Genomic DNA, 17,026 nt, shown 5'->3' with positions numbered 1-17,026 from the left:
GGTTTTACTTTTGTAATTACAATGCTAGAATCTGAACTGAATTAATATTATGTTCAGATAGTCACATATATACAGTTCTACAAAGCAAGGAATTATGGAAATTACTTGTAAATAAGTGTATTTATATGAAGCAGTATTTTTGTTTCCATCACACGGTAACATATCAAGAAATAAACCGGCTTTACTAAAGTCTCATCTTAGTTTGATGTACAATATTAATACCATAAAAGTAAAAATAAGTAAATAAAATTCAAAGCATGTAAGTATTGCAAGCATTAGACCATTTACCTTTATGTCTATAGCCAGACTGACAGCATGCATAGCACTCACAAGTATCAAACAGTTGTGCAGAAGCTGTGCAGAAGTTCTTGGCTTAGTATACATCCTTACAAAGTGAGTAGCAATCTAGCAAAGACAGAGAAATCAAACTCTTAGTATTCCATTAAGCAAAACCATTATGTTTCTATTTTCACTTTTTTAGCAATCCAAAAGATCTACATTTTAAACTAGAATTTCCTATTAAGAATATACCCAAAGAGAAGAAAAAAATAATCCCGCAATAATCAGTCTAGACTTGCTAAATGCTGTAAGGGTTTCTTATTTTCAAAATCCATATAAGCAAATATTACAAAGGAAAAATAAGGCCTGAATAAATCCAGTTATATTAATAAACTGTATAAAACTTGCACAATAATAAGTAAAGTCCTTACCAAATATGGACAATAAGATGCCAGCAGTGCTGCTAACACCAGACCATCCAGAAGATCTCGGTCAAAATTTACTATCCATCTCATCGGTGGTACTTCACCTGATTTAAAAACAGAGCAAGATTAGACTTTTCTCCCTTTACATGTTTAATTTTATTCTGGCTAGAATGACTATCTGAAATGACTGAGCAGGGGAAAGAACAGAAAAGGGAAACTTCCGCCACATTTCTGAGGCATAATTCTCTGCAGCCTTTGCTGAAAACATGGAAATCCTCACAAAGAACACTGTAACTATTACTCATACAATCTGATGCAGTGTGTTAGAATATTCATCATAATGGAAGGGAAAGCAGGTAAACTTAACCTCAGAGACACCTGTAAAATTTAGGAACCTAAACATGTGAATTGTTTTTATTTTATAGTCATAAAAGCTATTGAAGTCATATAAAAGTCATACAGCTATTGAAACTCACAAAAATAGGCATGAATCTTTTAAAGTTGCAACACTTAAAAGATAAGAAGGAAAAAGCTATTAATTTTAAGGTCATATGAAATTATTTGGCACAAATGCAATATAAATGAAAGCTAATATCACAGTTCCTACAGCACAAATCACTACTTCTACAATTGAGTTGTAAAGGCCTATGCCTCACAAGGTAAGATTCTTTTTTATATTTCTAACGTTTTTATTTAAAATATAACTGATTCTTAAGAAATAGTTTATTTATTAGTATTTCTTATTTGAAGCATTCCATATGTTAAATATTTAACACAGCACTTAAACAACAAATGTATGTTCTTAAGCATCATAACAAACCATAGGAAGAATATAGTAATTTGAGAACTCTCAGCCTAAGATATTTAAAAAAAAAATAATTACTGACATATCAATAACTAATTGTTTTTTAATCACTGTCTATACCTAATTACTGGTACTTTGCTCTCCAGGTAAGATGCACTTTAAGTACGAACATACAGAAGCTGAGCCTTTTTTAAGGACAGCAATCTGGTCGCAAAATATTCAAGTACTGAGTCATGCCTTCTGTGTTGTGTTATCTGCAGTTTCTTTCAGCTTCTCCAGCAAAAAAAGGGGTTTTTGCTTAATTTTCTTTGTTTTCCTTACTGTCTCAGGTCCAAGGTCTCACATTTAGAGAGACTTCAGACATTGGCAAAGTTTTCAGATAGACTGGAATCACACTTTCTCATATAGGACAAATTATATAGCTTTTATTTCACTATACATCCACAGAGTATATTGTTTGAAGCTTCTGAAGGTGAAAAAAATCCACCAATATGCTACAGAATCTGAGATTATAGAAAATTCTTTACATTTCAGAAACACATTAACATCTTCATGTTATACTATGCTTTCACCCTCAGAAATGTCACCACTAAAACACAGAAGAAGTTTGTTAGGCTGAACTGTTCAGAACAGTCCACTATTTTCATTAGCAAAAAAAGAATTTGGAGACACCAAAAGTCGACACAGAAATAATTTAAAATAACAGAAGCATAAAATATTTCAACAGGTTACATATTTTAGACCTTTATTTCAAGTCTAGCCATATTAAGACCTTCATTCTACAAGATCAAACACATTAAAGTTGGGACACAAATAATGTATGCTTAAAGGTCTCTACCTTCATGGAAAGAACTCTATAAACTTAATGAAAGTTTAAGAAAAAGGAGAGACTCTCTATGTATGCCGAAAACAATAGTTTCATTTAGTGGTCAAGAATGCTGAACTTTTTCCTATCACAAGTTAGATGACACTTCAATCAGTGTTATCAAAAGTTTAAAAGTTTTAAGTTTTTAAAAAGTTTTAAACTTTTATTTAAGTTTTAAATTATGTTATATACATTGTGAAGAACTGCTACGATGACACTTCAATCAGTGTTATCAAAAGTTTTAAACTTGAGACAGTATTTTTGGGTATGTTATATACATTGTGAAGAACTGCTATCAAAACCATACTAAGAAAGCATTTAGGCTGCTGTATACTGAAAGGTTTTAAGGTGAACATATTCACTCCTAAGTGACCTTCAGACCTCAGCCAGACTGATGTATCCAAGCCAGTTATCATCCAAAAGCCAGGCCACAACGCGAAAAATCATTTGAAGTGGATAAAAATTTCTGATCTTGAAATGAAACAGAGTGGTAACCATTCCATGTGTTGAAGGTATTATGAATCTTAAAAATGGTTTACACCAAGTTGTACAGGACTGGTACTGAACTCCAGTCAGGGTCCAGTCTGTGGGAGAGTTAGACATTTCAGTCTAACTTCTGTCTTTCAGTCTAAAATAAAACAATTCTGCTAATAATTTCCACTATCAAATAAAAAGGACATCCATGTGAGAAACTGATGCTGCAGTTTTAGCTAAAGATGAGGACATGCAGGTGGCATAATCACTGTGCTAAGTGGGAGCTGCCTACAGGCACCTCTGTTTCAATCAGCTGCCTTCTGTAGCCAAGGGATATGCGTGGCACAACGCAGGCCTGCAGCTACTCAAGTTTGCTCTTCTGTGGTTCACTCAGCTCCATTATGTACAATGACCTCCCAGTTAGGATCTCTAAAACTTAGCAGTGGTTTGGCTCTATTTACAGTATTTTGAGAGAAGTTTCCCAAACTTACTGGATTAAAAACAATAATTTTATATTAAATTTATTTTTAGTATCCTTTCCAGAAAATATAAAACACAGAAGGATTTTTCATTACCAGACACTTTGTGAGGAAGTACTTGGTAACGTACAGCTTCAGGATTATTTTTGCTGGGTTTGAGAGGAAAAAAAATACAGAGGAATCAAGTCTTCCATGAATGATCCAAAACTGCATTGTAAGTACAGGACAAAAAGAACTATTTAGAACATGATTCTGTACAAGACTTGTTATGACGTGACACAAAGTAAGTAGACATTCAGGTAAAGAACATATTTTGTAGGAAAAGATTCTTCTTTGCAGCATGAACACCAAATAAAGAGCCTCAGAAGGATTTGGTGTGCACTTAAAAGAAAATTAAAATCTGTTGCTTTTAGTAGGTGTCAGTTCATTTTTTTTATTTTATGCTCATGTGCAATGATGTAAGAATAAAGATGTTGCTTGGTCTAACTTAGTACAGATTAACATTAGTCCTAAAATTATTTAAAGTAGGGTGCTGCAAATCAATCATTATATAAAATACAAACTACCATATATTAATTATATTAATAATTAAACTGTTCTGAAAGTTGTTTTTCTTCTGGAAGGTCCTAAAGTGTAATTTTGTTTCATATTCATTACTAAAAAATAAGCTTTAATGGTTTAAATAAAGCAGCTGGATTTAAAAAGAGAGACAAACTCTCCTACCTATTCCAGGAAACACCCAGCTTCTTTTAGAACATAAAAAAACACAGGTATATATAAAAAAATACCTAAAAATATCCTTTTTGAAGAACATTTTAATTCAATGTACACTTCAAATTGTATTTGTTATTTCTGCTGTCTCATTAATATAAATAAAACTAAATCAATGTCCATGTAATTCTAAATATTCATTAAATGCATGATCAGTTAAGAAATATCAAAAAACAGTATTTAAGAGGAATGAAAATTTCATTTTCTCCAAGTTTAAAAATAAATATTAAAATATTAAAAGTGTATAATACATTACATTTGTAACAGCCTAAATGTATATATTAAAAATATTTCACTGTGTCCTATTTTTTTTTCCTATATTTTAAGTTAAAAAAACTTTTTTTCTGGCAGGAAACTCAAAATGTAAGGATCCTTGGTGATTCTGGATAGCAAGGTACTAAAGACAAAGTCTGACTGGATATAAAACATCTCCCTTTTACCTATGACAGGAACAGGACACAGTAAATATGTGCCTCAGCATATAAATTGGGACAGTATTAGTTTCAACTAAATTCAGACCATCACTATGCAAATGTCTACAGTAGGAGACATTAATTTCATCCAAACTTCTTGGCAATTTGCTTGTGGTTATTTCAAAAGTATTTCATGTAGTCACTGAAAAAATAAATACTTTTAAAAGAACAAAATACATTTCTTGAACTATAGCTTTATAGTCAATATAAATCACAGCATGAATAAAAAAACCCTACAAAGTGGAATATTTTCCCATTTTGTATAATTAAATATTTTTCTAAGTACTTTTTGTTGTTTTCCAGTTAATCATTCTGCTATCAATCAACTTACTTAACTCAAATGCTTGTGAATTAGTCAGAAAACATAATGTAGTTTACCTAATTACATGAAATCTAGCAGAAAATCTGCCAGCTACAATGATTAAGTATTTAAATATAATTACTCAAATTTAGGATAAATAAACAATGGAAATCAGAAGTCTGAAGCAGGATAACTCATTGTCCTCTAAGTATATAAGTCTATTAAATTTCATTTATATTGTTACTTCTGAAAAAAAATAAATTATTAATCTTTAAGATAAAGATTCTTAGTTAAATGTTGTGATGAAAACCTGGCTGGTGGGTGTTGTGGGCCAAAAAAAGCTTAAAATGTGAGCACTAACAGGTAGCCAATAATTGTTGCAAGACAGGAAGGGGTGAGAAGAAAAGGGTCCAAAACTGAATTTCTGAATTCTGACAAAGATTCCTGCTACTTGCTAGCTGCATCCCAGAGGGGCTGGCTGCAAATGTTGGTAATAGCTAGACTAAAGTATCATGTTCTGAATTCTCCTACTAATGAAGAGGCGTGAGACAGAAGCTGATCACCAATAGTACTACTGCACATAGACTATTTAGATTGGGAAAACTGGTGACTTGTACTTATGGAAAGAGCAAAAGGCCAAAAAGAAGGATTCCCAAAAAGAAGCAGCAGTCTTGAAGAGACAACAGGGGCCTGGAAAGACGGTGAAGAACTTCCTAACTGAAGGAAAAATCTAGGAAGTGGGAGAAGATCCTAAAGATCAGAGAAACTCAGAGACAAATGACAGTCGATGCCCAGGGACTTCGGAAGGTGATACCTGAGAATGGCAACTAGAAACAGAAGCACATCATGAAGTCACACAACCTTTGCCTGTTCTTCTCAGACCAGTAGCAACACCCCTCCCAGGGTGGGAATTTGAAACCTTGTGAACATAGCACTGTGTGAAGCAACTGAATGTGTGAAATTTTTAGTTCTGACCCAGCTGTTTCTTCAATAAACGACAGTATCCTGATCCATCAAAGGCTGCTATTTATTGCCTTGCCCATCACAATAGGTGAAAATACTTCATAAAATAAAATAATGAAGAAGGATTAACTTGGAGTGGATGTGCAGTCAGTCTTATGTGGTGTAGGCAGACATTTACTATGACTACGGAAAGCTAAAATATACTGCAAGAAGCCTCTGTAAGTGACCTAAAATGAGACTACTTCTGTTGCAGTTGTTGATCCCACTCAACACTGAAGGGAGTAACATTCAAACTCAATTCAGTGATTTGGAACTAACCTAATTCCTGTATTTATTTATTTTTAATAGGCATATTTATTTTTAACTCATAATGGAATCACATTGTGTGCATACAGTAATGGATAACAGCATAACACCATTGGTCTCCTCTTTCTCGTGACAGGTTAAATCATCTCTTGAAGACACATTGCTTTCTTTTTCCATTAAGCATTTCTAGATAGAAGAAGCAAAGTTTTGCCATGGCATTAATTATTTATTTCTATACTATTTTATTTTTAAAGTCCAGATCCACTGAGTTTTAAAAACTTTTATGACCTTTTAAAAGTCCCTGAATCATATTTTACAATTCATTAATCCATAGTCTCACTTCAAATTAATCCTGAATGTAGAAAAATCAAATTAATCAAACCCAAAATTTATGTAGCAATGTTTTCAGATTTAGATGTCTTCCCTCACTTCTCCCACAAAGAGGAAGAGAAGAGGAAACTATCTTCCCTGTCACTCTAGGTTGGATTTGGTCTTCCCTGATGAATCAATAAGATACAATGGATTTTTGCAGTGCCTTTTGTCATAATCTTCCTTGGCTTTCACTGAAACAAAAATAAATGGTTTTATATTTGTATATTTAGATTTGAAACCTCAAGATTTTTTGGTACAATATGAAAACTATTTTTCAAATTGAGATAATCAAGGAAACACCTTTAATGATTTTACACGAAAATTACAATCAACCTATTTGTTGGCAGTATAGCAAGCCACAGTGACCATAAATTCCCCTAAATCCAATTTTGTCTATTACTTTAACAGATAGAAGATACTGTGAACAAGGAGAAATACTAGACATCTTAAATTTATTAAGGAACAGGTAGTCTAAGAAAAAGGTACTGTTTGGTGGAGCACAAAACTCACTGAGAAACAGTAAGCCTATCAGCTGTCCACAAATCAAACCGCAAAGTCCTAGACTGTATACTATTCAGTATTTTCATTGACAACTTGGAAAATAACATAAAGTTACCTTACTCCTTATTGGAGATAATATCAAGCAGGTTGGAATATCGACTATGGGAAGAAGAAAAGGATGCAAGTACTCATGAGAAGAGAACTATAGTTTACACTCTTGAACAAATGGAGTAACGCTCTGAAACAAATGGGATGAAATTCAACAACGATGCATGCAGTGTTACACTTAATTGAGAATAATTCATTACAAAAATACTAGACAGAAAAAATGGACAGACAGAAATTTTGTAGAAAAGAATCTGGAAATAACAGCAAATCTCATATCGTTGCAGAAGAAGTCAGTAATTTGCTAGGATAAATAAATGAGAGAGTTCTATCTTAGGCAGGTAAGTTGATCCTTTCATCTCTATTCAGTTCCAGTAAAGTCTCAACCGGTATAAATCCTGGTAACTGGCACCAAAACTCCAGGTAGACATGGATCGGCTATGAGAGTTTACAACTGAACAAGCAACCTGAGTACCCAGAAAGACTGAAAGATTGTAACTGTTTTGTCAAGATAAGGGAGGGGGACATTATTTATGTCCTCTTTCTCCCTTTCCTACCCTCTGTGCTCTACTGTGGGTTTTTTCCCAGTTTTGCATCTATCAGCACACCATCTCACTAACTTACTAAAACTGGTTTATTCTTGCTTTGTGCTACAAAACACCAGAAATGTACCATTTCCACTGTATCTTTTTATTCCATTACCTCCAATGCTTTGAAGTCATCCTTTATGCCTCCCTTAACACATTATTTTATCCCTCACCAACTATAGATAAGGATATGTTTTAAGATAAACAATTTAAAGAGAAATGTTTACCTTTTTTAATCTCTTTGGAGATACATAGTAATGTTTTTATTCAAAGAAACACCTCAGGAAAAAGGCAATTTGGATCAAGAGGTCCCACTATTGTCTGAAGAAGGTATTGCTCCCAATGGCTATGAAGTCAAAGATTTCACTGTTTCAAAGTAATTAATACATCCCACTGCAAACAGTGAAAATGAAATCTTAAAGCTGTTTGCACCTCTTCTGAAAACTAGGGAGAAACAATTTCCAACCTTATTCTAAATAGATACATGAAGGTATTCTTTGGTGTCAGTTCCACAAAAAAACCCACAATAGTACAAAAGAGTTGGCAAGCTAAAACCATGATCTTCTTTCTAGTAGAAGAACACTGTCCAGCCCTCCTCAAAAAACAGTAAAAAAACCTCTTCCAACACACATCACATAACTTTCACTCTAGAAATAATGACCATGAAAGATTACCATTAATCTTGAAAAAAAATAAAATCCAATAGAAAAGGACAAAACGTTGTAACACAGAAGTATGATGCATTGGTAATACCTGGATAATAAGACAATCCAGAAAGAATAAAATTGTCTTATACCAAGCATTAAAACTCTTAAAGGATTTGATTTGGTTTAATCTACTAAGTTTAAAGGTTATTTTATATAAAAAAGTGAGAACAGTAATAAATCTTTAAAGAAAGTACTGTATTTCTTGTGAAGCTGTTCTATCATTTTCACAAGAAATTAAAAAAAATATTGCTAGCAGTAGCAAAAATCAACTGATATGTGTTTAAGGAGGCACAGCAGACGTCTTCACAAATTATAAATCTTCTATTATATACTCACAAGCAATTTTCTCAAATTCTTAGTTATTGAAAAACAAACGAAAAAATATATAGGGTTAGACTAATATTTGATAAGACTTTCCAAATTAAACTAGTACATTCACATAAAAATCTTGACACTCATGATATATAATGTTCAAGGTATGAAATGGTGCTTTACAAGAAATTCATAGATTAGATTATGAAACTAGAAAGGAGAAGTAGCAATTGAGTTATGACAGCAGTCTAAAGAAATAGGCATGATCTTGAGAGTGGGAACCAGACATTACTGTAAATAGCTCAATGGATTACACAAATTCGTTGGTAAAGGAAGTGCCAATTTACAGGATTAGCAGCGAACTCAAAACAAAATCCTTTACGCACAATATAGATTTTAAATCTACTTGCTGCTGCAGAATGGAGTGACACTAGTAGCTTGCTTAAGTTCAAAATACAATTAAACAAATTAACAGAATAAAAATCTACTACAGCCTTACAGAAGTACAGCCTCCATCTGAAACAGTCTTGAAATTCCAATCAGGAAGTCTCAGAGTATATATAAAGGAAGTATTGTAATATATTTGCAATGTTACCCATCTCTAAGCATCTTCTGTTGGGAGCAGAATACTGAGCTACACAGAGCTCCAAACTATATCTGTTTTTCCTTTTTAATGTAGATTACTGCAGTAATAATGTTTTATAATATATTATATCAACTTCTTATTCTGGAATCTGGAAATCTCTGGAGGTGGAACTAATCTATAGCTATAATAATGCCTATAGTCCTGTTTCAATACCTTAAAACTGGTACTGAATAACACAAACATTTACAGAAGAAATGTGTAGCAATAACCTTTTCTGTAAGTGCTGATATTAGAACTAGGGGACAAGGTTTAAAATTATAGTACTGAAGTAGACAATACAGAGCATAAAAAAGATGAGAGGAAATTTGCCTTTGAATATATTTTGGAAAAGGCTATTATGTTTTCCCTAAAATGTATTTAGATTTAACAGAATTATAATGGATCTACCTTCAGCACACAAAGCATGTGAGGCTACATTTAGCTAACATGGAAAACAGTAAGTCTTTATTAGAGACTCAGAGGCAAATTACAGTTACTGCTTCAGGTATGATGCCACAACCCTTGCTCATGGAAACAGAGAGTAATTATTCTAAAAACTCTCGAAATACCAGGGACCAATAGATTTAATACCACAGTAAATTGATAATATTTCAAGGCAGAAAAGTTTAGCAAGCACCACATGGGATGATGACAGAAAAACAGATACACTGGGCATGTGTCTTATTTATTCTCATCTCTTCCAGAAGGCATTTATTCTAGGGCATGAACATTTACTTTTCTGCTCCTAATAATAATTTTTCAATTGTCTTTTTCTATCTACACAGTTCTGTTTACTTTTTTCTGATTCTTATTGCAAATAATATTTTAAATTGATAAAATCCTTAAATTTGTGTGCATAATAAAAGTGTTACCTTATATCAGTCTATGTTTTGTTGCTTCAATGAAGTTTGCATTTGTAGAGAGAACTAGTTTTAAAATCACTGAACGGTACTAAAAGCCTCTAGATGAAAATATTTTGTATCACAGCATTTAATGTATAGATCACTTTGATTTAAAATAGAATAAACCACAGCAACTCATTACAGCATGCCTGTCTTCTGTACTGGCTTCAGAGTGAATACTATAATCCCTGCATCATCTTATTTAGTTTTTAAAAAATAATTAAATAAATAATAAATAAATTCATAGAAACTTTTTGATACAGAACCTTTTCTGAAATATGTTTTCTCCTCACAAAACATCTGAAGTTGTATTGCTAAATCCACAGCTGCACCATACTCAATCTACATATTTGGCACGCACTGCAGAAGTAGAATTAATTACAGAAACAGTCACAAAGCTTATTTATTCCCATTAACATACAAACACTATGAAGTGCCTTGTTTAGCTGAAAGCTAAATAACGGTCTAGACACCACAAACATATTTTAAGTCAGGAAAAAAAAATCTTAAATATTTACAAAATTATTCTGTCTTATGTCAATCAGGTTTTTGAGGGTCAGCATATATGCATACACTTATATATAAGCATACATATCTATACACACATATGCATGTATGTATACACAGAAATATACACATAAACATACGAAGCCCTAAGAGTTAGGATTTTTTTAAAAAAAATAAAATAAAAAAAATAAACGAATAATATCTTTTTAACAGTTTTCCAAATAAAAACACTTAGAATCTTTTTAATATAGGACTACCTTTCTTCATGCTTTGTTTTCCTTGAAGCTGCATCATTCCAGTCTGTATAAAACTACAAAATTGTGCAAAACAAGTATTTTTATACAAGTCCAAAATCTAAAAACGTAAATTAAACAAGGAGTTTTGCTTATTTCTCAACTGCATATGAACTTAAAACTTGGAAAAATAATTTCTTTTCTCTTTTCTACCAAATCAAGTCCTGATATAATCTTGTGGGCTTTCAGCTATAAGGAATGAGATACGATGCAATTCTTAAACATGGAGTATCTGGGTTGACCAAGAAAGCTATGCAGTTCAGAAAAGCCTACTTATTGGACTTTGTATTTACATATTATGTCTCATTCTTATGTTGTGCTGTGCAAATAATGAAATATAACACAGAAAAATTGTTTAAAACTTTACTAATTTATATTTCAGGAAGTAATTTCCAGGATTTAACACTCAAGAACAATGTTCCTTCATAGTATTTTGTTGGAGGGCAGATCTGGGATACTCATGATGGCAGATGGCTATCATTACATAGTCTATTCCCCTTCTTTAATTCAACTTTTTATCAAGTATGCAAAAAGCATGATTCATTCTTCAGGAAAAGCCTGTTTTGCAGTCATTTTAACTTAAAGATAACATTTATGAAATTACATAAAACTTCCCTTCTATGCTTCAAAGATAAAAAATATCCTTTACCTCTTTTTTGTCAATTGTCTCTAAGAACTATCAAATTGAGAAGCAAGAATTAATAAACTTGATAAATGTTCTTCCAAAAAAATGGGGAGAGTAGAGAGGAGAGGTGAGAAAAGAAAAATCTATGAAAACAAGGAAAAGAAAAGTGTGCTTTTTAATTGTTATACTAGAAGCAACCATAAGAAAAGTTCTAGAAAATCAATTTAAAAACAAGCAATATTTCTTGTGAAGACATGTCATATCACACTAAATTCTGTCCTTCCTCAACCTTTTTACTGCAGTTGCCATGCTAAATTTCTATTAAAAATAAAATAAAACAAACAAACAAAAAAACAAACAAAAGAAAAAAAAACACCTCACTTAGAGAAGTAAAGTGAAGTGAACAAAATGCATCAAAATGAAACCATTCTACCTCAGAGATGTTACTATGCTTAACATTGTCACGCAAACCCACATCGGCACTGGATTAGCAATTTCCATTCTAAGCAGATTTTCAAGTAAAATTAAGATGTATCTACTCTGGAGACAGGTTCTACATCACAGACTTAGGTTGACTGTTCAGATATTGGTTAATTTACTGACTGTCATATTCAGTTTATATTAAATTTAGAATGATCTATTATTTCCAAGATCTTTCTAGGGTACATTAAAGAAAATCCCTGATTTCCCAAAACATAATTTATCTTTTTCACCATGGCAAGAATCATAATTAAAATCAATAGACATACAGCTTCTCAGGTGGTACTGTAATTCATTAATTTGCAAAATATTCTTCTGTTTAGGAAGCACAGGTTTTTAATTATGGCATTCCAATACTCTAGCAACTTTTCAAGGGTTTTTCCTGACTCTATTTTTTGGTAGTATTAGTAGTTAGTCTTTCGGAGACAAATATTTAAAAGAAATATGAAGATAAGGAATGGCAGAAGGCCATTTATTACACTTGATTCACACTTCCTCTCCTTTCATTACTATTGCCCATATAATGCCTTATGGGGCCACTGAGTCTTATAGTTCATGTACAATTAAGGTCTCAGTAGAACAGGCAAAGTAGCATTTTGCAGTTTCCGCATTTGGTCTCAAGTTTCAACCTTGCTTTCTATTTTACGGTCAGTAAGACGTATTACAAGCCTGCCCTCCTACAACATAGGCTAAGCTGCTTTTAAAAGTTATTTATTCTTTAGTAGCAGTAAGGGCAGAAGATGTAGAGATAGTAAACTCTTTGCTAATGTTCTCTCTAAGTTACTGAGATCTTTATTCTTGGAAGAGAAGACTTCTGATGAATGACATAGTTATCTTCAATTTTAGAAGGATATAACATGTACATTTAGACCTTTCAGCACAGCAGTATCTTAGGTTTGGCTCATTGTTACATTTCACTTTAAGTAGTTTAGGTATCAAAATATTACATTTCACTTTAAGTAGTTTAGGTATCAAAATAAAGATTGAGAAATGTGGCCAGGATAGAGCTTTATTTATTTAGTAGGAATGGATCACCAAATAGACTAGTTTGAGCTGAAAGTAGCTCCATCATTAAAATATCTTGCTAGTCAGGGCTAATTCTTTATTCAAAGCAGAGGGTTTGGATGATAGTATGAAGGAGCAATTAAATGAATGACATGGTGTTAACCACCCATCTGAAATTAATGCTGAAAGAGAAATGAAGTTAGGATCAAGAAGCAAAAAGGAGAAAACATACAAGGAAAAAAAACAACAAACCAATAATTACTACTGGGTGAATAGTTTTATCAGACTTAAATGCCAGGTTAGTATTTAACAGAACCGGTCATTTGTCTGACTTTATTCAAGCGATCATGAAACATCAAACTGACCTTGCAGTAGCACTAGATTTATTATCTGGAAACTTGTCTCCTTTACCTTCCTAAATGCCATTAGAATAAAGTCAATGCAAAACTTACTCTAAAAATTCTGAAAAGCTACCTCTCAAATGTAACACTTCACGCACAAATACTGATAAATGCATGTGACTATAGACAGAAAAATGAAGAGAAAGTTATTAATGTTAGCACTTCCTTCCTGAGATCATTTATGGAAAGAAGAAAGTGAGAAGGTTCACCACATTTCACCCTTTATGCCTAGTTAGAAACTATAAGAACACACAGAAGATATTTAATGAGTAGTGCTAGTCAAATATGCTGATCTTGGAACAAAGAAACACAAGGAAAGGAAATATTTATGGGTAGGCAATGTCTTATGCCCCCAAAAATACTTTTGGTGGCAAGTTGTCACGGTATCTCTCTGAAAATCAATTTTTAAAGTCTACAAAAGGAGTAGTATAAGGAAGAGTACAGTAAAAGAATTATTTCACCTTTCTGACAATCTTTCCACATAGTTCTTCGGTTCTTCTCATAATGTTTATTCAACCAGGTGAGGATGGTTCGTTCATATGAAGAATATATATTACTGGATAAAGTTTCTGATTTTATTTTTGGGACATTCTGCGTGCTTTCCAAGCTGAAGAGATCAGTCTTATTATGAGAAAAAATTCGTGGAAGAACAAACACCTGAAATTAGAAGAGGTGTTTTTAAGCATGAACTGTAAAAAGCGCAATTTCAAGTTGAATGATTAAAAAAAATTTACTTCAAACTCAAAACTTTCTAATTTAGAAAAGGTTTAAGAGATTACACATTAGCATAAATGTATAACACACAAGGTAACAGATCTGCTGTGGTTTTAGAGAATTCCTTTGCTTCCTGAAATTAAATGCAAACTGAAGCTGTCAAATGGCATTGGGAATCTGAAGAGGTCCCAGCTGATTGGTAGCTGGTAAATGTCATCCTAGTTTTCAAGACAGGAAAGAAGGCAGGCCTTGGCAATTACAGGCCTGTCAGTCTCAATTCAGTACCCTGTAAAATTATGGAGAGGGTTATTCTGAAAGTTATTGAAAAACACTTGAGAGACAACACAGTCCTTGGTCATAGCAAGCATGGGTTCATAAGGAGCAAGTGCTGCTTAACCAATTTAATTTCCTTTTATCATAAGGTCATCCATCTCAGGTACTGGGAAGCAAGTACATGTGAGGTTTTTGTATTTTAACAAAGTTTTTGATACTTCCTCTCACAGTATCCTTTTGGACAAAATATCCAGCATACAGCTAGATAAATCCATGATATGATGGGAGAAGGACTGGCTGACAAGTTGGACTCAAAGAGCTACAGTAAATAGGGTTGCATCAGGCTTCTATCCAAAACACTAAGAATCTTGAAATGATACCTTCCATGATCCAATTTGCTCATTGGGTACATATGACACTGACTGTTTCTCATGAAAAAATAAATGCTACAATGCCTATAATACAATTCTTGGTACTGAGAGATCATGCATTAATGGACATTAAAAAAAATACATACATGTAAAATATACAAGATACAAAAATAAGTTACTAGTAAAAATTCTACACAATACCTTTGATTATTTATTCCCAATTGAAATGAGAGTATAGAAAAAGACATTTGAAAGAGAAACACAGAATTTGATTTTCAGGATGTTAATGAAGTCAATAGCTTTGGTTTCATCCTCCCTTATCAAAGAGGTCTCAGGCCTGACCACCTTTACCAGTGACTGAAGACTATCAAGGACCATGGTCATAAATGCTAACTACACTGCATCAGCTCCAATGCATCATATATTCACAGATAATTTAAGATGAGTTTGTTAAGGACTAATTGTTTGGAGAAGGTAAAGAAGAAAAAAAAAAATTACAGACAACTAATCATTTAAAAGGTCTATTGATAATGAATGCCAATCCATTAAACTGTTATTTTGAAGCATGAATTGTGCTCAGTTTCTCAGTTCCTTAAAAACCCACAGATATGAAACATTCTCTCAACTTCAGAATATTTCAGCACTAGCCCAAATAAATATATTTTATATAAACCAATCTTGCTGCCTTGACAGTTCATATCCTGTCTATTGTTTCACTGCTTTCCTTGCAAATTTAGTAACATTTTTTAAAAAAAAATCTTATTCAGCAACAGTCATGGTCATCCTTGTCAAAAATGGGTTTGAACAAAAGTATATGGAAGAGAGAAAAGGATTCTGAATGTTAAGTGGCTAGTTCCAATACAAATTCATATTATTTTAAGAGTTCTGCTTATGCTTTATTATACTGGATTTAATACCATGTTAGCCAAACTGCATAAGGCTACAACAAAAAAAGTAAAGCAGAGCATAATAGTTTCTAAGACATTAGCAAGAGGTACAGGTAAGATAAATGTGATAAGACTTTAAAAATGCACTATTACAAGAAACAAATAATATAAGACAGAAAAATGCAGAAACAATTAATGAGAAGCTGAAATATGCATCTAGTCACTATTGAATTTCTCCACAACCATGTTCCCACGTGCCCTTAGGGTCATCTGTCTCAGCCCATGTATACATATTGTTTGTTCCTCTGTCAGTTATTTGTATCATTGTCTTATTTTAGATCAACTGTACATCTTTGTTATAAACTTTATTTAAAATAACTTTTGTCGTTCTTTTCTTTAATACTCTTTTTTGGTAAATAATCACATAATCACAGAATAGTTGAGGTTGGAAGTCATCTTTGGAGATTGCCTAGTGCAAACAGCTTGTCAAAAGCAGAATCAGATAGAGCGGATTGCCAGGATCAAGTTCAGTTCATTTTTTTTGCTATCTCCACAGCTCCTCTGGGGAACCTGCTTCAGTGTGTGACCACCCCAACAGTAAAAAAGTTCCTTATGTTTAAATGGGATTTCCTGTATTTCAGTTACTTCCTGTTGTCTCTCATCATGTCACTGGCCACTACCGAGAAGAGTCTGGCACTGTCTTCTTTACACCATCAAGTATTTACACACAATGGTGCAATGCTCCTTGAACCTCCTCTTCTTGTTGGCTGAACAGTCTCAGCTCATGGTCTCCCCCCGTATGACAGATGCTCCAGACTCTTAAATAATCTGCGGGGTCCTGCACTGGAGTCACACACCAGTATGATCATGTCTGTCTTGTACTGGGAAACCCATTTTTATTTTCCATCCCTTCACATAGTCATGAATAAATATTTATTTTTAGACAGAAAAAAGTTACTGATTATTGATGAGCACATCAGATGTAGTTTATACCATTTTTTAATCTAAGATCAGTAAAAATAAACTAGAATAAAATAATGACCAAGTTCATTATCTTGCAAAAGGAATAAGTATATTAAAACATGCTTACCTGTTTAAAAATTCCATTCTAACACAGGATAGTAAATACCATGGTTATGTATATGTCTAGTCAACTAAGTATTTCCAGTGAAAAGCATTTCTAACCAGGTAACCAAAAATTATGGCAGGGTTTTCTTA

General features: G+C 32.9%; 1 protein-coding gene across 1 annotated transcript in view; it reads right to left on the bottom strand.

Moving 5' to 3' along the window:
* CHDC2 (calponin homology domain containing 2) overlaps positions 1-17,026 on the bottom strand; it is an 82,747-nt gene that overhangs the window by 19,194 nt on the left and 46,527 nt on the right. Inside the window, exons 13-15 of the mRNA XM_010004487.1 lie at positions 14,025-14,220; positions 711-808; positions 289-405 (exon numbers count right to left, since the gene is read on the bottom strand). Of these exons, the coding sequence (XP_010002789.1) occupies positions 289-405; positions 711-808; positions 14,025-14,220 (411 nt within the window). The remainder of the gene's footprint in view (positions 1-288; positions 406-710; positions 809-14,024; positions 14,221-17,026) is intronic.

The sequence above is a fragment of the Chaetura pelagica genome, unplaced genomic scaffold (assembly GCF_000747805.2).
Source record: "Chaetura pelagica isolate M959 unplaced genomic scaffold, ChaPel_1.0 scaffold308, whole genome shotgun sequence".
NCBI lineage: Eukaryota > Metazoa > Chordata > Aves > Apodiformes > Apodidae > Chaetura > Chaetura pelagica.
Note: the sequence above shows the minus strand (reverse complement) of the source record. Positions and strands in the feature narration are given on the sequence as shown.